Genomic DNA, 22,471 nt, shown 5'->3' with positions numbered 1-22,471 from the left:
CGCCCCCCTTAGGGTTCCCACCCCAAGGGGAGGCGGCCAGCCCTAGATCCCATCCAAGGGGGGCGGCCAAGGGGAGGAGAGGGGGGGGCGCCACTAGGGTGGGCCTCAAGGCCCATCTGGACCTAGGGTTTGCCCCCTCCCACTCTCCCATGCGCTTGGGCCTTGGTGGGGGGGGCGCACCAGCCCACATGGGGCTGGTCCCCTCCCACACTTGGCCCACGCAGCCTTCTGGGGCTGGTGGCCCCACTTGGTGGACCCCGGGACCCTCCCGGTGGTCCCGGTACATTACCGATATCACCCGAAACTTTTCCGGTGACCAAAACAGGACTTTCCATATATAAATCTTTACCTCCGGACCATTCCGGAACTCCTCGTGACGTCCGGGATCTCATCCGGGACTCCGAACAACATTCGGTAACCACGTACATGCTTTCCCTATAACCCTAGCGTCATCGAACCTTAAGTGTGTAGACCCTACGGGTTCGGGAACCATGCAGACATGACCGAGACGTTCTCCGGTCAATAACCAACAGCGGGATCTGGATACCCATGTTGGCTCCCACATGTTCCACGATGATCTCATCGGATGAACCACGATGTCGGGGATTCGATCAATCCCGTATGCAATTCCCTTTGTCTATCGATATGTTACTTGCCCGAGATTCGATTGTCGGTATCCCGATACCTTGTTCAATCTCGTTACCGGCAAGTCTCTTTACTCGTTCCGTAACTCACATCATCCCGTGATCAATTCCTTGGTCACATTGTGCACATTATGATGATGTCCTACCGAGTGGGCCCAGAGATACCTCTCCGTTTACACGGAGTGACAAATCCCAGTCTTGATTCGTGCCAACCCAACAGACACTTTCGGAGATACCTGTAGTGCACCTTTATAGTCACCCAGTTACGTTGTGACGTTTGGTACACCCAAAGCATTCCTACGGTATCCGGGAGTTGCACAATCTCATGGTCTAAGGAAATGATACTTGACATTAGAAAAGCTCTGAGCAAACGAACTACACGATCTTGTGCTAGGCTTAGGATTGGGTCTTGTCCATCACATCATTCTCCTAATGATGTGATCCCGTTATCAACGACATCCAATGTCCATGGTCAGGAAACCGTAACCATCTATTGATCAACGAGCTAGTCAACTAGAGGCTTACTAGGGACATGGTGTTGTCTATGTATCCACGCATGTATCTGAGTTTCCTATCAATACAATTCTAGCATGGATAATAAACGATTATCGTGAACAAGGAAATATAATAATAACCAATTTATTATTGCCTCTAGGGCATATTTCCAACAGGGACGAGTGCTTTTAAAAAAACATGAGAGGAAAATGTCAAAACTGATGTCAGAAATAGTCGTTCCCAGGAGTTTTAACCCCAAGGAGTTTAGTGATTTAGGTGATTGTGTTACATGATGGTTAAAGATAATCAGTGAGAAGACTTTTATGCTTGCTACATATTAACTTACTTTAGTGCTAATATATTCAACTCTTTTTAGTGCTTTTCAGTACAATCTATACCAGTTTCATCTTGGAATCAACTAAAGACGACGTAAGTAAGATATATTGTAGAGCACCTTGACGATACACTTTACAATCCGAAGACATTTTGAGAGCTTAGACAACGAGTTCAGTCATATGGATTCGTGTGTTCGCCAATGACAGCCCACTGGACACACCTACCATGAAGAGCTACTTAGTCGAGGTGGTCATTTGAACTGTCAAAGCATCTTATATTTATGAACAGAGGGAGTAATATATAGCGTTCTCTATAAAAACTATACCTAAGTATCTATTTCTTTATGCTTTAAGGATTTTATTATCAATCTCTAAACCACTCTTATTTGCATGGTTTGAATGCTTGGTTCGCTCTTGCTTTTTGCGTCAGCTGTGCAACGGGTCAAAAGTGTTGGAACAAGTTAGGATCCCAACAAAAATGCTTTTGGATGCTATGATACAACAGATTGGCCTTCCAAATCGTAGTGTACTCAACACAGAAAGTAAAGGAATGTTGGTGTCGACGCAACCATTCAGTTATGTCCATCTAAGCACCAACTAAGCAATGAACTTTCAAGGAAATCAATATCCATCTATGTCTACGAAAATCTCGAAGAAGCTGAAGATCGGCTGGAAAATGAAGCTATTAGGTTTATGGAAGTCTCTTACAACAAAGTGGTGCAAGATTTCAACTATGATAAGTTCCAGCTGGTTCAAAAAAATAAATCTCTAAAACAGGAGCTTAAAGAAAATAAGTAATAATGGACTATCTAAGCAGCAGTTGGTGCAGTATTCCAGGCGGGGATCGCATGACAGTGAAAGAACTTTACCATATAAGAGATACCAACTTCATAACAGGATCAACACCCGAAGACATCGATTTTAACCATACTCTATCGCAAATAAGATATCTTGCAGAGCTCCTCAACGATACGATTACAATCAAACGGCATTCTATTAAAAAAGGTATGATTGGGGACTGGATGATGATATGGAAGGCATTTCTGCTTTTGGCATTGGCAGCCCATCGAACACACCCACCATGAAGAGTTGCTTAGACAATGAAGTCATTTTCGGTACCGATGACACATGCAACGATGATTCTACCTGATGTTCATCACTGCGTATATCACTCATCGTAAGAAAGATGACCAAACCTATCTATATGATGCATCTCTACTTATGTAGCTTGCTTACTAAAAACAATGTAAATAAGCTACCATAAATTGTAACGTTGTGTATCAACATTATACCTTAGTATCTATTTCCTTATCTTCCAATCAGTGTCTAAATATTCTTACGTGCATGATTTTTAATGCTAGATTGCTTTCGTCCTTTCTAATCTGTGTCTGAGTTTTTCTATCACCACTCTTATAATACTTGGCTTGCTGCCGGCCTTTGCGCCGTTGGCGCAACGGGTAGTACTGTATAAGAGTTGAAGCCATGACGATGACGCAGGGGAGCCGCTCATCGGTTAGCCCGACGCCCTCGTACCCTTCTTCCTCGTGCGCTCCGCCAGACTGCGACGCGCCCGCCGTGCTCCTCGCTCTTGCTTGAGCTTCCAAAGCCCCAAAGCCGCCTCTTCCCCACCCGCCGCTACAAATAACCCCCTTCTCGCACGCCACGCTGCCCCCTCTGGCTTACCGCCTCTCCTCCGCCTCCGCCTCCCTACGCCACCTCATGGCCGCCGCCACCGCAGCCGCCGTCTCCTCCCCGGCGGTCACCGCCCCCTTGCCTCGCGCCGCCTCGTCAGCGGCGCGCCGGGGCTTCGTCTCCTTCGGCGGGGCCGCCGCCCGTCCGTCCGCGCTCCGATCCGACTGCCTCCGGGCAGCCGCCACCGGCTTCTCCTCCGGTAACGGCCCTTCTCTTCGGTTGTCGTCGCGCTGGTTTGGTTAGGCCACTCGGGGTCTGAGATCTAGCTGTTGTAGCGTGGCGCAGTGAGCAATCTAGCCCGGGGATGTAACATGTTTGCTCGTGAAATTTTGGGAGGATCTAATACGAGTCCATGAGCACTGGGAGCAAACACTACTGTTGTGCGTCGTTAAGCTTTATCAAGTGTCCCCGTTTAAATTTTGTGAGAAATGGTACTCTTGTACGAGTGAGATCAGGGTTGAAAATATGCTATTAGAGCATCTCCAGCAGATTTTTTTTGACTAGGAGAGACACGTAGCCACACCCTTAACTTATATGGGCTGACTTGGACATATTGGGGTTTTAGATAGCTTTCCACATATGTCATGTGGTGAGCATCTCCAGCAGATGATGAAAAAACGCTGCCGTGTTGTAAAAACGGTGTTTACGCCACTTTGGGCCCAAAAAGCCTGCTCCAATAGCTGTTGTATATGTAACGTTGTTGCAATTTTTTTTTTGAGGCAAGCCTAAATTTTGCCTCCTGCTGCTGCATATTTGCAATGCGGCTACGGCTGTTGTAAAAACGCAGGGCCACATGAAAAACGGCCGTTTAGGCCACACTGTGCCAAAAATGCCGCTCCAACAGATGATGAATATGCAAAAACGCAGCCGTGGTGAAAAAAGGCTGTTTAAGGCACCACTTTTACATCATGCGGTGATTTAAAATCTCTCTCTCCTACCCATAGTGTTTACATCACCAACTTATTCATCACTTGTTGGAGATGCTCTTAGAGCATGTAATGGAGGTGCTTGGGTGTGTTGCTTACTTAAAATAAAAATAAATCTGGGTTTATGCAATGTTAGATGCACCAGATGAATTTATTGTTTATGTAGTGCTCCACTTTGTTTTGGCTCTCGACCGAGTGTTAAGCTTAAGCACTCCCTCTGTACACAAATGTAGGATGTTTTTGCAGTTTAAATTAAACTGCAAAAATGTCCTACATTTGTTTACAGAGGGAGTAGATGGTTGAACAATTTAAGCACCATTATAACATTGCTAGCATTGGAGGTCTCTCTCTAAGCACTCATGCAGGTGTAAATTCAGGCCTAAATTCTGTGTTGGGAGCTTCTTTGTCTGTATATTTTGCAGTACTAATCAAATGTATCTGTAGGTGTGCGCACCCACGTTGCTGCTGTTGAACAAGCAGTTGTGCAAGATGCTACAGAGCTGGAAGCTCCAGTTGTTGTTGTTACGGGTGCTTCCAGAGGGATTGGAAAAGCCGTTGCATTGGCTCTTGGAAAAGCTGGTTGCAAGGTGAGCTACTTCGCTGTCTTAGACATTCATTCTGTGTGTGCAGAAAGAGTCGGTTTCTTTGTGTGTTTCCTTCCCTACCCCCCTGTAATTACCGGTGTCAGTTATTTCTCAAAGATGCAAACTCAAGGCAATAGTTACTCCTAGATATGTGGTTGTATAACTAGAGCTTCTGTTTTTTTTAATGAAAGGTGTTCCACCCTTGTTCCATCTTTTTTGTTATAGCTATCTGCCTGCATATGCAAATGGCTATTTACTCCCCATAACCCCACGGACCTAACACCGAGTTTACCTGCAGGTCCTAGTGAATTATGCACGATCCTCGAAAGAGGCTGAAGCAGTCTCCGAAGAGGTGAGCTGGTTAATTTAAACATAATATTGGCACATATATTTTGTTTAATATCTGTTTGCCTGTTTGTTAAATTGCATCATACAGTTAGAAGATATACAAAGACACTGTAACTGGTGATTGCCGTAAGGATTATTAAATAGCTGTTTCAGTCGGCAGTGCAGCTAGATCAGATATTTTCCTTGCTGAACTTTTCTCAGCAACTTGAGATATTTTAGTTTGCATTGTTCTTTCATGTTTGGCCTCGTGCAGGAATGCATACAATTATTATCGTTTCTGACCTCTTATCCGAGTAAGCAACAACACAGTTGTGCTGAATTTCCGTTCTCATTTATGATCAAGTAAACAGCACCCTTGTGTTATCACTTTCAGAAACCATCTAATGCAATGTGAAATATAGTCATTGGGTATTAGTTTCAATAAATTTCATTGGCCCATTGTAATTTCGTTTTTAGACTAGTGTATGATAACAATAATAGTTCACAAAGGCTAAAAGAAACAAAATGTAATTCTCTAATGTCGATTCACAACATACAGATTTCCATTTTGCATAAACGAAAGTTTATAGCTATTTTAGCTCAGTTATGATTGAAATTTGGTGATAGTTATCTACCTAAAAATATATGGACACCAGCATTCAGAAAAACGTTATTGGTTTCCGGAGAGGTATCTAGTTTTTTTGTTTGTTAAATTACTCCCTTTTTCTTCATTTTTTCTCTCTGCTAAGCCTAAATGCACTGATATATTTATAACGTAATGCTATTTTTTCAGATTGAAGCATCTGGTGGTCAGGCTATTACCTTTGGAGGAGATGTTTCTAAAGAAGCTGATGTAGAATCTATGATGAAAGCAGTAAGTGCAATTTTTTCATGGATGAAAAATGTTTTTCCTTTCACCTATATATTGATCAGATTCTATAAACTCGGTTATCATTAGTTTATGTATTTTACCAGGCTCTTGATAAATGGGGAACAATTGACATCCTGGTAAATAATGCAGGTAGGTACCAATGGTTAGTTTGCACCAGTTTAGTGTTCTCTTCTGTTTTTTTTTTCTGTATGTGAAATAACATTCTGTAAACAGGGATTACGAGGGATACATTGTTGATGAGGATGAAGAAATCTCAGTGGCAAGATGTAATTGATCTAAATCTTACTGGTGTTTTCCTCTGTACACAGGTAGGTTTTTGCCCCTTTATTTGTTCTTTAATTTTTTGAAAATTTTGCTACTTGAATTATGTTTATCCTTCTTACACCTGCACATTACAGGCTGCCACAAAAGTAATGATGAAGAAGAAAAAGGTATATTTTTTGTTTCATTCTTTGAATTGGTTTGAACAATTTTGCTACCATGGGTTACTTTATTGGAGTTTAACTTTTTTTTTTTGGTATGCATTAGCTACCGGTCCTATTAAGAATATACTGCAAATACGTATGACATATTTTGTCCATTGTTCAATAGATGTGTTCATTACTTTGCGTGCTCTCTGATATGCAACTTTTGGCCTCTAATTTTTACATGAATATACATAGAGAATATATTGTGAAGTCATTATTCATGGCAAACATAATGGTACCGGTACCACCTACCCAACATTTTTTTCCGTTAGTTGTTAATGTCGGAGAAGTTTGACTGCACTCTTTCTGAAGTGTCATCTATTTTTAGAACAAAGTTAGTATGAAAAATATGAGCTTTTAGTAGATTGTTAGGGTGTGTTTGGTTCCAGAACCAAGTGGAATGCCATGGAACCGTTCCATTCCTAAGGAATGGAATGATTCCATCTTGGTGTTTGGCTAGAAGAGAATGAGGTAGGATGGAACCAAAATTTGATGCGACACCGGACTTGAGGAAGAACGCCAAATTGACCACGACGGGTGGCATGACCTGGGCGTCAAGGTCAATTTGGGCAGCAGCCTGACCTGAGTCTCCAGCCCTCTCGTATCTCCCTCCGGCGGCCTGGTAGAGAGGCCGCACAGCCCAGCTTTCCGCCTGCTGACGCGGAACGGCGGGGGCTTGGTGGCGTAGAACTCGGGGCGGTGGTCACCGGATGGATTCTGCAGCCTCCTGGAGGAGATGGCCGGCTACTTGCACTGCCTCCGTGCGCAGGTGCAGCTCAAGCGCGGTGTCTGGCTGGATGCGATGCTCCCGGCGGTGCAGGACCGTGGCTCCTGACGCTTGGAGCGGCTTGCTCCTGACGGCGCACGAGGCCATGGTGGCAATGGGTGAGGAGGGGAGGTCGTGGGAGCGAGCTGTTCCGCGTGGTCCGCTCGGAACGGCATAAACACGGAATATGCCGTTCGCTGGAATCGGTTGGTTCCGGTTCCTTTGACGATCCAAACGTGGGAATGTGCCCTGGGGACAGAACTGATCCTTGCCGTTCCACTTCATGACAGAAACCTAACACACCCTTAGATCTACACTTAAGTTCTGTCATGCTTCAAATAGCAAGTCGCCGAGTCTCCGTTGACCCCCAGACCCCTCTCCTCAGTTACAAGCTTACATTGCTTTAGTTCAGGACTCAGCTTAATTTCTTAGCTGAAGGAAAAGGAAGGCCTCCTCACATTGGTTTATTGTGTTTCTGAGCTGAAAGATGAAAATTATAAGGCCTTACCATGTTGCTAGTGCATGAGCTATGTGTATGCCTGTAAAGAGCCTGTAAAAGGGGCTACACTACCAAAGTAAGAGTAGTAGTTTGTTCCTTTTAGTTAGGACTTAGGATACTTTTTTTCTTGCTCTGACATAAAATAAGCTCTGCGCAGAAGGCACCTCATTAAATTTTCTGTTATCGGTTGTAAGATACTTATTTTATGTTTAATGCAGGGAAGAGTCATCAACATAGCATCAGTTGTTGGTCTTACTGGCAATGCTGGCCAAGCTAATTACAGTGCTGCCAAGGCTGGAGTCATTGGTTTCACTAAAACAGTTGCTAGGGAATATGCAAGCAGGAATATCAATGTGCACTCTCTGTCTTTTCATCATTAGCTCATAAATCATAAAACCGTAAGCCAACTTCTGAACAGTTGTGAATACTCAGGTGAATGCAATCGCACCTGGATTCATAGCATCAGACATGACCGCGGAACTTGGAGAGGAGCTTGAGAAGAGAATCTTGTCAACTATTCCCTTGGGTATGCATCTTAAGCTGTAACCTCTGATTAAATAGCATCGCTCACATTCTGCTCCATTGTTCATACATCGTAGGTATAGCGAAAGAAAAAAAAATTACTCTTTGGAAAAACCTAAATGTTATGTTATGTACGTGTGTGTGCTCATGTGCACTGTATCTACCAAGTGAATGTTTTCAGTCAGCACTAATGCCTCATTCAACTTGACAGGGAGGTATGGCCAGCCAGAGGAAGTTGCTGGGTTGGTTGAGTTCTTGGCCCTGAATCCCGCGGCCAGCTACATCACTGGACAGGTTGGTGCAACTTCGACGCTGTTTGTGCCATTTGGTTATCTGAATTCTGAAATTTGACAGGTTTATTATTGAACTATCTCTTGGCAGGTGCTTACCATCGATGGTGGGATGGTAATGTGAAACCTTTGAGCAAGTTTGATGGAAGGTTGACATTTGCCCTGTGTAGCGGACGTTTTAGTAATTTGCATCGAACAATTTTGAGCTGTAGATTTAGGTTTCCTTTTTCAAACTTTGTAATCCCATGCAGAATAAATCAGGTGTGACCATATGGGGAAGTTCAGATGTGTTATGTCTTCAGCATCTTTTTTATTATTTTTCCGTTGATTTTCAGACCAATTTTCGAAGATCTGTAGGTTGTTGGATGGTATCCAGTTCAGACGCCCATTCAGTGAAAACTTGAAAACTATTGCTGTATGCCATCGGATCGCGATCAGAGGTGGGAATTCCACAAGCCACTTTACAGTTGTGCTGAAACCGCCCTACTAACAATAATTTGCTGAAGGGGAACTACCCCCTTCCTTCAGGCTGCAGGTGGGACTGCCCGTGGGCATCCCACCTCCACCCACTTAATCCCAACACAACTAAGTGGGAATTATTTGTTAGCCCATCAAAAATTACATGGATTATCAGGTCAAAAAAAATTACATTGATTATATGGGTGGAAGTGGGATCCCACTTAAGCCTTCCTGTCGCCCATGTTGGCTGCGAGCTGCGCCTCGCAGCTCTGGGACAACGCTGCCCTCTGCCAGACGCCTTCGACCACCGCCGCCTCCCCTACAGCTTTGGGACAGAGCCGTCCTGCCAACTGCCGCTGGCCACAGCCGCCACACACACTAAATCACTCGAGAGTGTCTGATGTGGGGTTGCTTAGGATTTGATTGCTCCACCAATGGGTTGCGATTTGTGGATTTTGCAGGTCGGAGTTCTGAGCGAAATCGACCTTCGATGAACAGATCAGACACACCGCGGAAGGGATTGGAAGGGGAAAGCTTGAATCTGGAGTTTCTGGTGGATTTGGATCGAGGCTTGAGCGGCACAGATAATCATCGCATCCGGCCGGTTCTTAAGGCGGAGGTGCGGCGGTGCAGGCCAGCATCGATCTTGAGGTGGAGACAGAGCAGGGGGCGAAGGGAGGCCGGCATCCGATGCGGAGCAGAGGGGGGAACGAGGCGTCGTCGGCTACCCTGGAGCGGCGGCTGAACAACGAGCAACGGTTGCGCAGGGGGCTCGCGTGCACCGTGGGCAGTTTTCATCGATGTTAATAGGTAAGGTGGGTTTCCAACGGGGTAAACGGGCTAGCCCGATTAAACTTTTTCTAGTCCGACGGGCGCCCACTAAAGCATTTTAAGTGGGATGGGTTAGTTAGTCCCACTTAATCTCACCTCCACCTGCAGCCTGACCCTTCCTAGTTGTTTTCCACCGCCCTCCTGGAGGCCGCGTGATTCAACGGCCAATGGCGCCCGCAACTGCCGGCCACTGACAGTGGCGCCGCAACTGCACCCTGGCACCGTTCATCGCGTGATTCAACGGCCACTGAGTGGTGATTGACGCAACCGCAACCCGGCAATGACAACATGCGCTGGTGGCACGGCGCTCGCCCCACACAACGACGGCCTGATAGCCATGGTGATGCCCCCGCATGACGATACGCACGGGGCAACATCAACTAAGGGATGTTAAGGCGCTTCTTGAAAACTATTCCTGAAGAGTATCTATTTATTGTCACGGTCTATGGTTCACGATAATAACAAGTGCATATAACTTATAATAAGATCAAAAACTCAAATATATTCATTGAAACATAATAGGTTCAAATATGAAATCATGACACTGAGCCCTAATGGCAAACATTAAGCATAGCAAAGTCATAGCAATATCAATATCAGAACATAGTGGATACTTAGGATCAAGCCCTAATAAATTGACTCGATTATATGACAAATCTCATCTATCTCCATCTACCTCCAGTATGCCTACAATAAGATTAATCACTCCCGGCTGTGAGCATCATGAGGTTCTTTGCGCCAGTATTTTTTATATAGTCCATAAAAATTTTCCATAAAGTTTCGTCTAATTCCGAGAACTTTTTATCCCCGCACAAAAATAACACCAAAGTTGTTCTGCTAAAAACAACATCAGTTCGGGTTAGTTTCATTTAAATCATGTAAATTAGAGTGTAAAATAAGAGTAAACATGTTTGGAAAAGTAGATACGATGGAAACGTATCAACTCCCCCAAGCTTAAATCATTGCTTGTCGTCAAGCAATTTAGTTGATAAACTGAAAGTGGCAAAGAAAAACTTTTACAAACTCATTTGCTTTTGTTGTTGTATAAAACTTAACTAGTAATCAGGTTTTTAGCAAAGATCATGAGCTAACACATATATGATAACATTTAGAATCTATATTTATTCATGTCAAGGGTATAATTAACTAGCGAGTAATAATACTATATCTCGAATACCAACACTTTATCAAAAGAACTATGATACAATATAATAAAATGGTATCTCGCTAGCCCTTTCTGAGACCGCAAAACATAAATGCAAAGTACCTCTGAAGTTCAAGCAGCAACTAAACATTGTAATTCAGGGTAGAAGACATCAATTCATGCTCCTCTCCAAAATTAATTAGAACAAGTGCATTTTAAACTAAGAATGAAAATAGCGCTCTCGGGATTGGTGCCTGAATGAGAAGGTGATGACTCAACAATAAAAGTAAATAGATACGCCCTTCGCGGAGGGAAACATGAATTTGCTTTATGTGTTAGAGCTCACTATTTTGAAATAGAGATAAATTGCATTTTGAGTGGTGTACTTTTCCTGTCAACGTTACAACAAAGGTTTCCAATATCTTCCATGCCAAACAAGTTAACGGCGGTTCCCATGCAAAAAGGTTTTACTCCCCCTCCAGCATACTAATACAAACCATTGCTAGCCGATCCAAGAGTGCCTACCAATCAATCAACTGTCCGGGGGGGAGTATTTTTTATAAAATAAAGCAAGACTGGGCATCCCTATTACCAGCCTCCCTCAAGTATGACGAGCGAATAAAATCTCGACGAGAGTTAAACAAACTAAGAAGGAGAAGCTGAACATGTATCGAGAAACAATCACATACTCGAATTTGGTCACTGAAGAACTTGGCACCTAGCCGTCTAGAGAGTTGGCAACTCTCAAGAGTAATAGGTGGAGCTCGAGTGTACGGACAGCGTACTTGACTTAGATTCTAGTGATGCTAAACCACTATCTAATTTTTCGGCTCTGAGTTCTATCTTGGTGGATTTTTGATACGTCTCCAACGTATTTATAATTTTTGATTTTGATACTATTATATTATCAATCTTATATGATTTATACAGCATTTTATATCATTTTGGGAACTAACCTATTAACTCAGTGCCAAGTGCCAGTTGATGTTTTCTCCTTGTTTTTGGTTTTAGAGAAAATCCCTACCAAGCGGAGTCCAAATACGATGAAACTTTTTAATGATTTTTTCTGGACCAAAAGAGACCGACGAAGCTTCGGGGGGAGTCCAAATGATACACGAGGAGGTGACAAGGCAGGGGGCGCGCCCCAGGTGAGTAGGCGGGCCCTTCCCCCTTGTGGGCCCCTTGCTGCTCCGGTCACCCTAATTCTTGGACTATAAATGCCCAAATATTCAGAAACCCCCAGAGTGAGACCCGAAACAATTCTTCTACCGCTGCTAGCCTCTATTCTTCCGCGATCCCATCTGGAGGCCTTTTCTGGTACTCTGCTGGAGGGGGAATCCATCATAGTGGCCATCTACATCAACCTCGTTGTCTCCATCACTACTGCAGGATGCTGCTAACGCGACACTACGATCAGAGACCCTTTGACAAAACTGTGTGCGATGCATTAATCGCAAATGGGGGTGTAAAAAAGCGTCAAAAAGGTGCAAAACGTTTGCGATGGCAGAGCCATCAAACACGGTTCATATTTTAGTTGACGTGTGCGATGCAGGGCACATGGTTAATCCATTCGAACTGTTTGCGATGAGGCATAACAACAGAAAAGGGCAGCCATATCAATGTGTGTGCGATATACGGCATACAGTTCGCTCCGATGAACTGTTTGCTATTAGGGAGTGCAACAAAAACGGTTAGCCAGATCAAGGTGTGTGTGATATACGACATACGGTTCACTCGGACAAACTGTTCTCGATTAGGGAACACAACAGAAACGGTTCAACTTAACAAGATGTGTGTGATACGTAGCAAACAACCGACTCGGATGAATTGTTTGCGATGAGAAATTACAACACAGGCGGTTAATACAGTTAGTTCGTGTGTGATTCTGTGTGTACAAAAAACTTTGAAAAATGCAAACTAGTTGCTTGCGGTAGCTAGGAGTATCGCACACGATGCATCTGCCAGTACTCGTGTGCGGTGATTAGTAAGTTACACATACGTTTCTTTATGTTAACACTTGTGTGATAAATAACACGTGGCACCGGATACGGTATTTGGATTGTGTGTGTGCTCCACTTAGTCTTCCCGCGCTCCACATTGGTGAATTGTAAAATCCACGCCTCTTCCCTCATAGGTTTCCCGCCACCAGCTAATGGCTTGCTGCATATAACCCAGGCGGCAACACACTGTCGCGACACTCTGCGCAGATCTAGTCCTCACCCATCTACCATTAGTTATTCCAAGCATGCTAGGCAAGGACCAAAGCTTCGACGTTGACGCCTACCTGCGTTACATCTTCGGCCAGGAGAACGAGCCAGAGCAGGTCGGGGAGCAAGAGCTTCATCGGCCGGTGCAGGCACCATGGCCCATCGGCAGCGATATCGGCGTGACAGTCCTTGGGCACACAATCGACATGTTGCAGAGGAGGTGCGATGAGTAGTTTGCCATCCACCATGCAAAAGATCCAGAGCTGCTCGGCGGCATGATCGACGACCCACCCGAAGATCCGCCGTCACCAGTGCTGTGACGCCCCCGATTTGACTGTACACTAATCATGCACGCAAATGTGTACGACCAAGATCAGGGACTCACGGAAAGATATCACAACACAACTCTAAAACATAAATAAGTCATACAAGCATCATAATACAAGCCAGGGGCCTCGAGGGCTCGAATACAAGTGCTCGATCATAGACGAGTCAGCGGAAGCAACAATATCTGAGTACAGACATAAGTTAAACAAGTTTTGCCTTAAGAAGGCTAGCACAAAAGTAGCAACGATCGAAGAGGCAAGGCCTCCTGCCTGGGACCTCCTAACTACTCCTGGTCGTCGTCAGCGGCCTGCACGTAGTAGTAGGCACCTCCAGTGCCGTGGGAGTCGTCGTCGACGGTGGCGTCTGGCTCCTGGACTCCAACATCTGGTTGCGACAACCAGATAGAAAGGAAAGGGGGAAAAAGAGGGAGAGAAGCAACCGTGAGTACTCATCCAAAGTACTCGCAAGCAAGGAGCTACACTACATATGCATGGGTATATGTGTAAAGGGCCATATCAGTGGACTGAACTGCAGAATGCCAGAATAAAAGGGGGATAGCTAGTCCTGTCGAAGGCTACGCTTCTGGACATCTCCATCTTGCAGCATGTAGAAGAGAGTAGATTGAAGTCCTCCAAGTAGCATCGCATAGCATAATCCTACCCGGCAATCCCCTCCTCGTCGCCCTGTTAGAGAGCGATCACCGGGTTGTATCTGGCACTTGGAAGGGTGTATTTTATTCAGTATCCAGTTCTAGTTGTCATAAGGTCAAGGTACAACTCCGGGTCGTCCTTTTACCGAGGGACACGGCTATTCGAATAGATAAACTTCCCTGCAGGGGTGCACCACATAACCCAACACGCTCGATCCCAATTGGCCGGACACACTTTTCTGGGTCATGCCCGGCCTCGTAAGATCAACGCGTCGCAGCCCCACCTAAGCACAACAGAGCGGTCAGCACGCCGGTCTAATCCTAAGCGCGCAGGGGTCTGGGCCCATCGCCCTATGCACACCTGCACGTTGCGAACGCGGCCGCGAGCAGACCTAGCAACCCACACGATCACGGCGGTTACGTCAAAGCGGTCCAACACGGCGCGCGCCACTCAGTCGCTGACGTCACGAAGGCTTCGGCTGATACCACGACGCCGGGATACCCATAACTACTCCCGCGTAGATGGCTAGTGCGTATAGACCAAATGGCCAGACTCAGATCAAATACCAAGATCTCGTTAAGCGTGTTAAGTATCCGCGAACGCCGACCAGGGCCAGGCCCACCTCTTACCTAGGCGGTCTCAACCTGCCCTGTCGCTCCGCCACAAAGATCCACTTGCGGGTACTCCTACGAGCCGACCCGACTTTAGTCATCACATGTGTCATGTATATAGTATATAAGTATATACCCGCGATCACCGCCCAGGTGATCACGGCCCGATAGTGTAGCACAGCAGACGGACAAGAATGTAGGGCCACTGATGGAAATCTAGCATCCTATACTAAGCATGTAGGATTGCAGGTAAAGGTATCAACAGTAGTAGCAAGGATAGGCTATGCATCAGAATAGGATATCGAAAAGCAGTAACATGCTACACTACTCTAATGCAAGCAGTATAGAGGAGAGTAGGCGATATCTGGTGATCAAGGGGGGGGCTTGCCTGGTTGCTCTGGCAAGTAGGAGGGGTCGTCGACTCCGTAGTCGAACTGGGCAGCAGCAGTGTCGGTCTCGTAGTCTACCGGAGAGAAGAGGGGGAAGAAACAGTAAATACAATGCAAACATAAGCATGACGATGCGTGACATGACAGTGAGCGGTGCTAGGGGTGTCCTAACGCGACAGTAGGTGGTACCGGTGAAGGGGGGGAACATCCGGGAGGTATTCCCGATGTTTCACGTTTTCAGACAGACGGACCGGAGGGGGAAAGTTGCTAGTTCGATAGGTTAGGGAGGTGTGGTGGACGCACGGACTGCGTATCCGGATTCGTCTCGTCGTTCTGAGCAACTTTCATATAGAAAACATTTTCATCCGAGTTACGGTTTAAAAGATATGAATTTTCAAAGTTTATTTGAATTTCTGGAATTATTTAATTAACAGAAAAAGGGATATGACGTCAGCATGACGTATGAGTGACGTCAGCGGTCAACAGTCCGGGTTGACTGGTCAAACTGACAAGGGGGACCCACCTGTCATAGACAGTGGGTTAACAGAGGATTAAACTAATTAGTTTTTAGTTAATTAACTACTGGGCCCACCTGTCACTGAGAGATTAATTAAACTAATTATTTTTATTTATAAAACATTTTCTTTTTTAATTTTTGCGGCGGGGCCCGCATGTCAGTGACTGGGCCTGCCCAGTCAGCAGTTGACTGGGTCAACCCAGTCAACTGGGGCCCGTGGGGGCCACTGGCAGTGACCCAGGGGGTGGCCCCAGGTGTGCCACGTCGGCGGCCGGCGCCGGAGCAACGCCGGCGACCAGACGCACGGCGGCGCGGCTCGGGAGGGGTACGGGTTTCACGTACAGGGGGTCTCCGGGGGCGTAGCTGGGCGCGTTCGACGCGGCTCGACGTCGCGCGTCCAACGGCGGTGGTCGGAGGGGCTGGAACGGCCGGAGACGAGCGCTACGAACTCGCCGGCGGCGAGGAGCTACGGGTGCCCGACGGAAACATATCTACGGCGAGCTAACGAGAAAGCGGAGGGGCTGGGGGCATCTACAAACGGCGGGGAGTGCAACGGGCTTGACCCCGTGACCATTTGGTCACCGGAGACCCGCCGGCGGCGAGCTCCGCGGCGCGGCGTTCGGGCGCGCGTGGGGGGGAAAGCTAGGGAGCGTGGGCGAGCTAGCGGAGTGGGGGAGGAGGTAGAGGAGCTCACCGCGTGGCGCAAGAAAGGCCCGTGGGTGCTTAGAAGCAGCAGGTCGGCGCCGGGGAAGAAGGGGGTCGCCGGCGTCCGAGGTTGAAGGCGAGCTCGGCGAGGCCGTTGCGGTGGCTCCGAGCTTCGACGGAGAGGCGGAGGGGGTGTAGTCGAGGGCGGCGACGTCGTACGACACGGCGGGGTGGCGAGTGGGGCACGGTGGCCGCGAGAACGACGGGAACGGCGGCGAGCGCGTCGGGCGTGGGGAAGAGGGGAGCGGCGCGGATCCGGGGGAGAGGCGCAGAGGCCGAGGGAGTGAGCGGGGTGAGTGGGAGAGAGGCCCTAGGGAGCGGGGGGGGGGGGCCGCTGGCGCCCTTATCCTCTCGCGGGGTTCACCGCCGGCGAGGTGGTGCGGCGGCAGCGCGCCCCTGGTCCCGACCGGGTCGGGGGAACAGGGAAGGGGCGAGGGAGGAGGTGGGCTGGGCCGGGGGCGCGGGGGTGCGGCCCAGTTCGGGCCGGGGGGGTTCGGTGCAGATGGGCCACGGGTCCAGTGGGGGGGGGGAAGGCCTGCTCCCCCTTTTTTTTCTTTTCTCTGACTGTTTCTGTTTTCTGTTTTCTTTTTATTTGTTTATTTCCTTTTCTGTTTTATTTCATTTAAAGTATTTAGGCATTTTATAAAAAGGAGTTTTCTCCACCATAATTGCCAGTGTATTATTTAGCACCCACAGAACATTTTTGTTTGAGTTTTTGAAAACTTTTATTTTTCACTTTAATTATATTTGAAGTTTGAGCTAGGAGTTTGAAAGGAAGGTGATTCAAATGTGATCAAGCCCTGTTTAGCAACATGATTAGCTTAATCACAGGGGGTTACTGTAGCATGATTCTCAGGGTGTTACAAGTGCTCATCGAGGGCCTGATGCCCTGCAAGGAATGGGCAGAGGACCTCTGCGATTCAGTCAAGAGACAGGAAGCCTGCGGCTTCATCATTGCCCGCGGCGGCCGTGTCAACCTTGATTCCGATGATGTGGTGGACAGGCTCGAGCACATCCTTGGCGGAGTTGACATCCCCGATGAAGTAGAACATCGCCAACGTGATATCTTGAGGATGCAGGTGATGGACGGAATTTGCTACCAGGCTAGAGACATGGAAATGGAGCGGTTCCACGGAGATATCATGCGAGCGATTGCACACTGTTAAGCTCTTCTGGAAGAGGACCAACAGCCCCAAGAGCCTCCCAGCGCTAGCAGCTCCGTAGGCGGAGGCGAGTCAGGACACTTGGAGTGAATGGCCGCAAGGGTGCTATGCTGATCATGGAGTCTGAGAAGACCGTCGTCGGAAGGTCGCCAGCTCAGCCTTTTAGCCTATATTTTATTATAATTATATGCATATGTAGGTCGTGAGTGTTCTGGGCCTTGCCGCATGTGGCATTTTAAATTATCATGAATATGTAAGACAATTATTAAGAATTATTAACCGTTGCCATTGTAAATTTGCCTCAACGGCGAGCAGAGCGCGCGCAGGGACGCCAGAGCGGAGCGCGCCGCGGTCGCCTCAATGGCGAGCAAAATGCGTGGAAGGACGCAAGCAGAGCGCGCCACGGCCGCCTCAACGGCGAGCAACCACGTGGTCAACCTTCTGCCATCAATAAATTTTGACCTTGTTTCTCGTCACATTGCAGATTACAACGCAATAAGTAATTGCAAATCTGTTCACACCTATCAAACTAATATGTGTTCACACTTAGCACCGGGCTATAAAAACAACCCACTCAAAAATTACTTCACAGTTCCTCTCCTCATCATCCACAAAACTGGTCTTTCCTGTCAAGTCATTCCGCCATGACCGGTAGGAGGAGTTTCGGGTGGACATATAACCAGGCAGCAAAGACCAAGGCCACGGAAGCACTAGAGAGGTCCCGCCGCGAAGCCGCAGCTGCAGCAGAGATGTCCCGGTGCGCCATGGAGCCCTCGAACGAGCTCTCACGGGCATGCGAGGGCTCTCACAAGCGCACTCGCGGCGTCGGCCATCGCGATGATCTGGCGTTCCTGAAGTCCTTGGCCGGCGACGACGACATTCTCGCTGGCATCATTAAGCAGCGGGAGCTGGTCGACGGCTTGATGAAGTTGCTCAAGATCAGCGATGCCTCGGTTGACAAGGTGACCGGCCTCGTTGAGCAACTCATGTGTGACAATGGGAAGCTCCTCAAGGTGCTCGCCGAGAAGGAGGAGGAGGCCGCCGGCTGGAAGATGCTGCATGACGAACTAATGGGTTGAAAACATGAACAAAGCAAATGCCGCCATGGGATCACAAGCAAACACCCTCCGTCCAGGTGCTTTAATTAACCCATTAATGGAGAAGTTGTGAGCGAGATGGGCGGCGGCTGCTGCATGGAGGTCAAAGAGCTTGCTTCCCGGTGAGCATGGGCGGCCTTGCTGCTCGCACGTGTCCCGTCGAGCCTGCACGACGGACTTCTCGCGCTCGTCCCGTCTAATCAAACAGTTGCACGCACGCCACCGAGTATGGTTAAATTTTGACACGGTTCATATAATACAACCGTTTGCAATATTAACGTGTCAGCTATTTGTTTCAAAAAGGACTTCGTTGGCAATTAATGTGTGCGCCTTATCTCAAACTGGACGATTTTTTTACCATGGCATATATGTGCCATGTCATGAAACCATGCCAAGTTTCATGTTTTTTGGGTGAGTTTTTGATTTACTGGGATTTAAAAAGCGAGATTCTCAATGTTTCAGGATGACGCAAAGTTTGTAATTCATCCCCATTCCTTAAATCAGACCTAAACATGCACCCAACGACACATGTACGATTTCCCACCCATTTTGCTTCACTATACTAAAGCTGACAGCCTCTCCACGTGTTCAAATTTGAATTATGCACTATACTAAATGCCTAGAAAACTTAATTAATATATAGAATGGCCAAACGAACCCTGAACAGTTTCAAATTTCAGCACGACACTCCTGTTATTCTATGTTGCCTGTAGAAAACAAAGTTCAAGGCGAGAAGAGGCAACGACTATCGTTTCGCCCACAAGAGGGGCATGTTTCCCGACCGGAACCACGAGGGTTGCGACAGGCTCCGGTTTGTAAGAGGCTTGTAATATAGCTTCGCCAAAATTGGACAATTATAGGTACCATGTAGTGACACCATGCCGTTTCATGATTTCCTGGTGAGTTTTGGATTTACAGAGATTTAAAAACTGAGATTTGCAATGTTTGTGGCCAAGCCAGGACGATGAGACGGTTGAATTCATTCCCATTCGTTCCATGGGACCTAAACATGCACCCCAAGGAAACATGTACGTTTTTTCTAGCCATTTTGGTGCACTAGAGCATGTATTTGTAGTTCGGTTTTGAATTATGGACATTAAATGCCTAGAAAACTCAATTAATGAATAAAAAAGGTCAAACGAACCCTGAATAATTTTAAAGTTCAGCGTGAATCTCCCGTTGTTCCGTGTTGCGTGTAGAAGAAAATAAGAGGCTAGAAGAGGGAGCGATTATCGTTTGGCCCACAAGGGGACCCGTTTCCCTATCGAAACCACGAGGGTTCTTGCGACAGACTCTGGTTAGTAAGAGGTTTGTAATAAAGCTTGGCCCAAATTGGCAATGTTTTTACCACGACATATATGTGCCATGACGTGGCACCATGCCACCTTTGATGAATTTCTGGTAGTTTTGGATTTATGGTGATTTAAAAACCGAGATTCGAAATGTTTGAGGACGAGCCAGGACACCAGTACGGTTGTAATTCGTTCCCATTCTTGGCATGGGACCTAAACATGCACCCAATGACACATGTATAATTTTTCTAGACATTTTGGTGAACTGGAGCATGTATTTGTAGTTCGGATTTGAATTATGGACATTAAATGCCTAGGAAACTCAATTAGTGTATAAAAGGGCCAAACGAACCCTGAATAAGTTTAAATTTCAGCACGGATATCCCGTCGTTCCATGTTGCCCGTAGAAGAAAATACAAGGCGAAAAGAGGCAGTGATTACGTTTCGGCCACAAGGGAACACCTTTCCCTATCGGATCCACGAGACTTCTTTGAGAGAAGCTCCGGTTTGTAAGAGGCTTGTAATAAAGCTTGGCCCAAATTGGACAATGTTTTTACCACGACATATATGTGCCATGACGTGACACCATGCCACCTTTGATGACTTTCTGGTGACTTTAGGATTTACGGGGATTTAAAAACCGAGATTCCAAATGTTTGAGGACGGGCCAGTACGCCGGTGTTGGAAATATGCCCTAGAGGCAATAATAAAATGGTTATTATTGTATTTCCTTGTTCATGATAATTGTCTGTTGTTCATGCTATAATTGTATCAACTGGAAACCGTAATACATGTGTGAATACATAGACCACAACATGTCCCTAGTAAGCCTCTAGTTGACTAGCTCGTTGATCAATAGATGGTTATGGTTTCCTGACCATGGACATTGGATGTCATTGATAACGGGATCACATCATTAGGAGAATGATGTGATGGACAAGACCCAATCCTAAGCATAGCACAAGATCGTGTAGTTCGTTTGCTAGAGCTTTTCTAATGTCAAGTATCATTTCCTTAGACCATGAGATTGTGCAACTCCCGGATACCGTAGGAATGCTTTGGGTGTACCAAACGTCACAACGTAACTAGGTGGCTATAAAGGTGCACTACATGTATCTCCGAAAGTGTCTGTTGGGTTGGCACGAATCGAGACTGGGATTTGTCACTCCGTATGACGGAGAGGTATCTCTGGGCCCACTCGGTAATGCATCATCATAATGAGCTCAATGTGACCAAGGAGTTAGCCACGGGATCATGCATTACGGTACGAGTAAAGTGACTTGCCGGTAACGAGATTGAACAAGGTATTGGGATACCGACGATCGAATCTCGGGCAAGTAACGTACCGATTGACAAAGGGAATTGTGTACGGGATTGATTGAATCCTCGACATCGTGGTTCATCCGATGAGATCATCGTGGAACATGTGGGAGCCAACATGGGTATCCAGATCCCGCTGTTGGTTATTGACCTGAGAGTCGTCTCGGTCATGTCTGCATGTCTCCCGAACCCGTAGGGTCTACACACTTAAGGTTCGGTGACGCTAGAGTTGTAGAGATATTAGTATGCGGTTAACCGAAAGTTGTTCGGAGTCCTGGATGAGATCCCGGACATCACGAGGAGTTCCGGAATGGTCCGGAGGTAAAGATTTATATATGGGAAGTCCTATTTTGGCCACCGGAAAATGTTCGGGATCTTTCGGTATTGTACCGGGAAGGTTCTAGAAGGTTCCGAAGTGGGGCCCACCTGCATGGGGGGACCCACATGAACTTGGGTAGTGGGGGCAAGGCCCCACACCCCTGGTCAAGGCGCATCGAGATCCCACCTTAGAAGGAATAAGATCATATCCCGAAGGGATAAGATCAAGATCCCTAAAAAAGGGGGATAACAATCGGTGGGGAAGGGAAATGATGGGATTTCTTTCCCCCACCTTTGCCAACGCCCCAATGGACTTGGAGGGCAAGAAACCAGCCCCCTCCACCCCTATATATAGTGGGGAGGCGCATGGGAGCAGCACCCCAAGCCCTGGCGCCTACCTCCCTCCCGTGACACCTCTTCCTCCTCGCTTGCGCTTGGCGAAGCCCTGCCGGGATCCCGCTACTTCCACCACCACGCCGTCGTGCTGCTAGATCTCCATCAACTTCTCCTCCCCCCTTGCTGGATCAAGAAGGAGGAGACGTCCCCGCTCCGTACGTGTGTTGAACGCGGTGGTGCCGTCCGTTCGGCGCTAGGATCATCGGTGATTTGGATCACGACGAGTACGACTCCATCAACCCCGTTCTCTTGAACGCTTCCGCGCGCGATCTACAAGGGTATGTAGATGCACTCCCCTCTCTCTCATTGCTAGATGACTCCATAGATTGATCTTGGTGATACGTAGAAAATTTTAAATTTCTGCTACGTTCCCCAACAGTGGCATCATGAGCCAGGTTTATGCGTAGATTCCATGCACGAGTAGAACACAAAGTAGTTGTGGGCGACGATTTGTTCAATTTGCTTACCGTTAGTAGTCTTATCTTGATTCGGCGGCATTGTGGGATGAAGCGGCCCGGACCGACCTTACACGTACTCTTACGTGAGACAGGTTCCACCGACTGACATGCACTTGATGCATAAGGTGGCTAGCGGGTGTCTGTCTCT

At 47.2% G+C, this 22,471-nt stretch overlaps 1 protein-coding gene across 1 annotated transcript; it reads left to right on the top strand.

The window, feature by feature from the left end:
• The first annotated feature begins 2,915 nt into the window (after positions 1-2,915).
• On the top strand, positions 2,916-8,857 carry LOC109743774 (3-oxoacyl-[acyl-carrier-protein] reductase 4). Its single transcript, XM_020302862.4, has 11 exons — positions 2,916-3,365; positions 4,537-4,679; positions 4,975-5,028; positions 5,797-5,877; positions 5,979-6,024; positions 6,109-6,203; positions 6,294-6,326; positions 7,846-7,980; positions 8,060-8,153; positions 8,361-8,443; positions 8,531-8,857. Exons 1-11 carry the CDS (start codon positions 3,194-3,196, stop codon positions 8,561-8,563), a joined length of 969 nt encoding a protein of 322 aa, XP_020158451.1. The 5' UTR covers positions 2,916-3,193; the 3' UTR covers positions 8,564-8,857.
• Positions 8,858-22,471: the final 13,614 nt, after the last annotated feature.

Source organism: Aegilops tauschii, chromosome 2 (assembly GCF_002575655.3).
Source record: "Aegilops tauschii subsp. strangulata cultivar AL8/78 chromosome 2, Aet v6.0, whole genome shotgun sequence".
Lineage (NCBI taxonomy): Eukaryota > Viridiplantae > Streptophyta > Magnoliopsida > Poales > Poaceae > Aegilops > Aegilops tauschii.
This window is presented reverse-complemented; position numbering and strand designations above follow the sequence as displayed.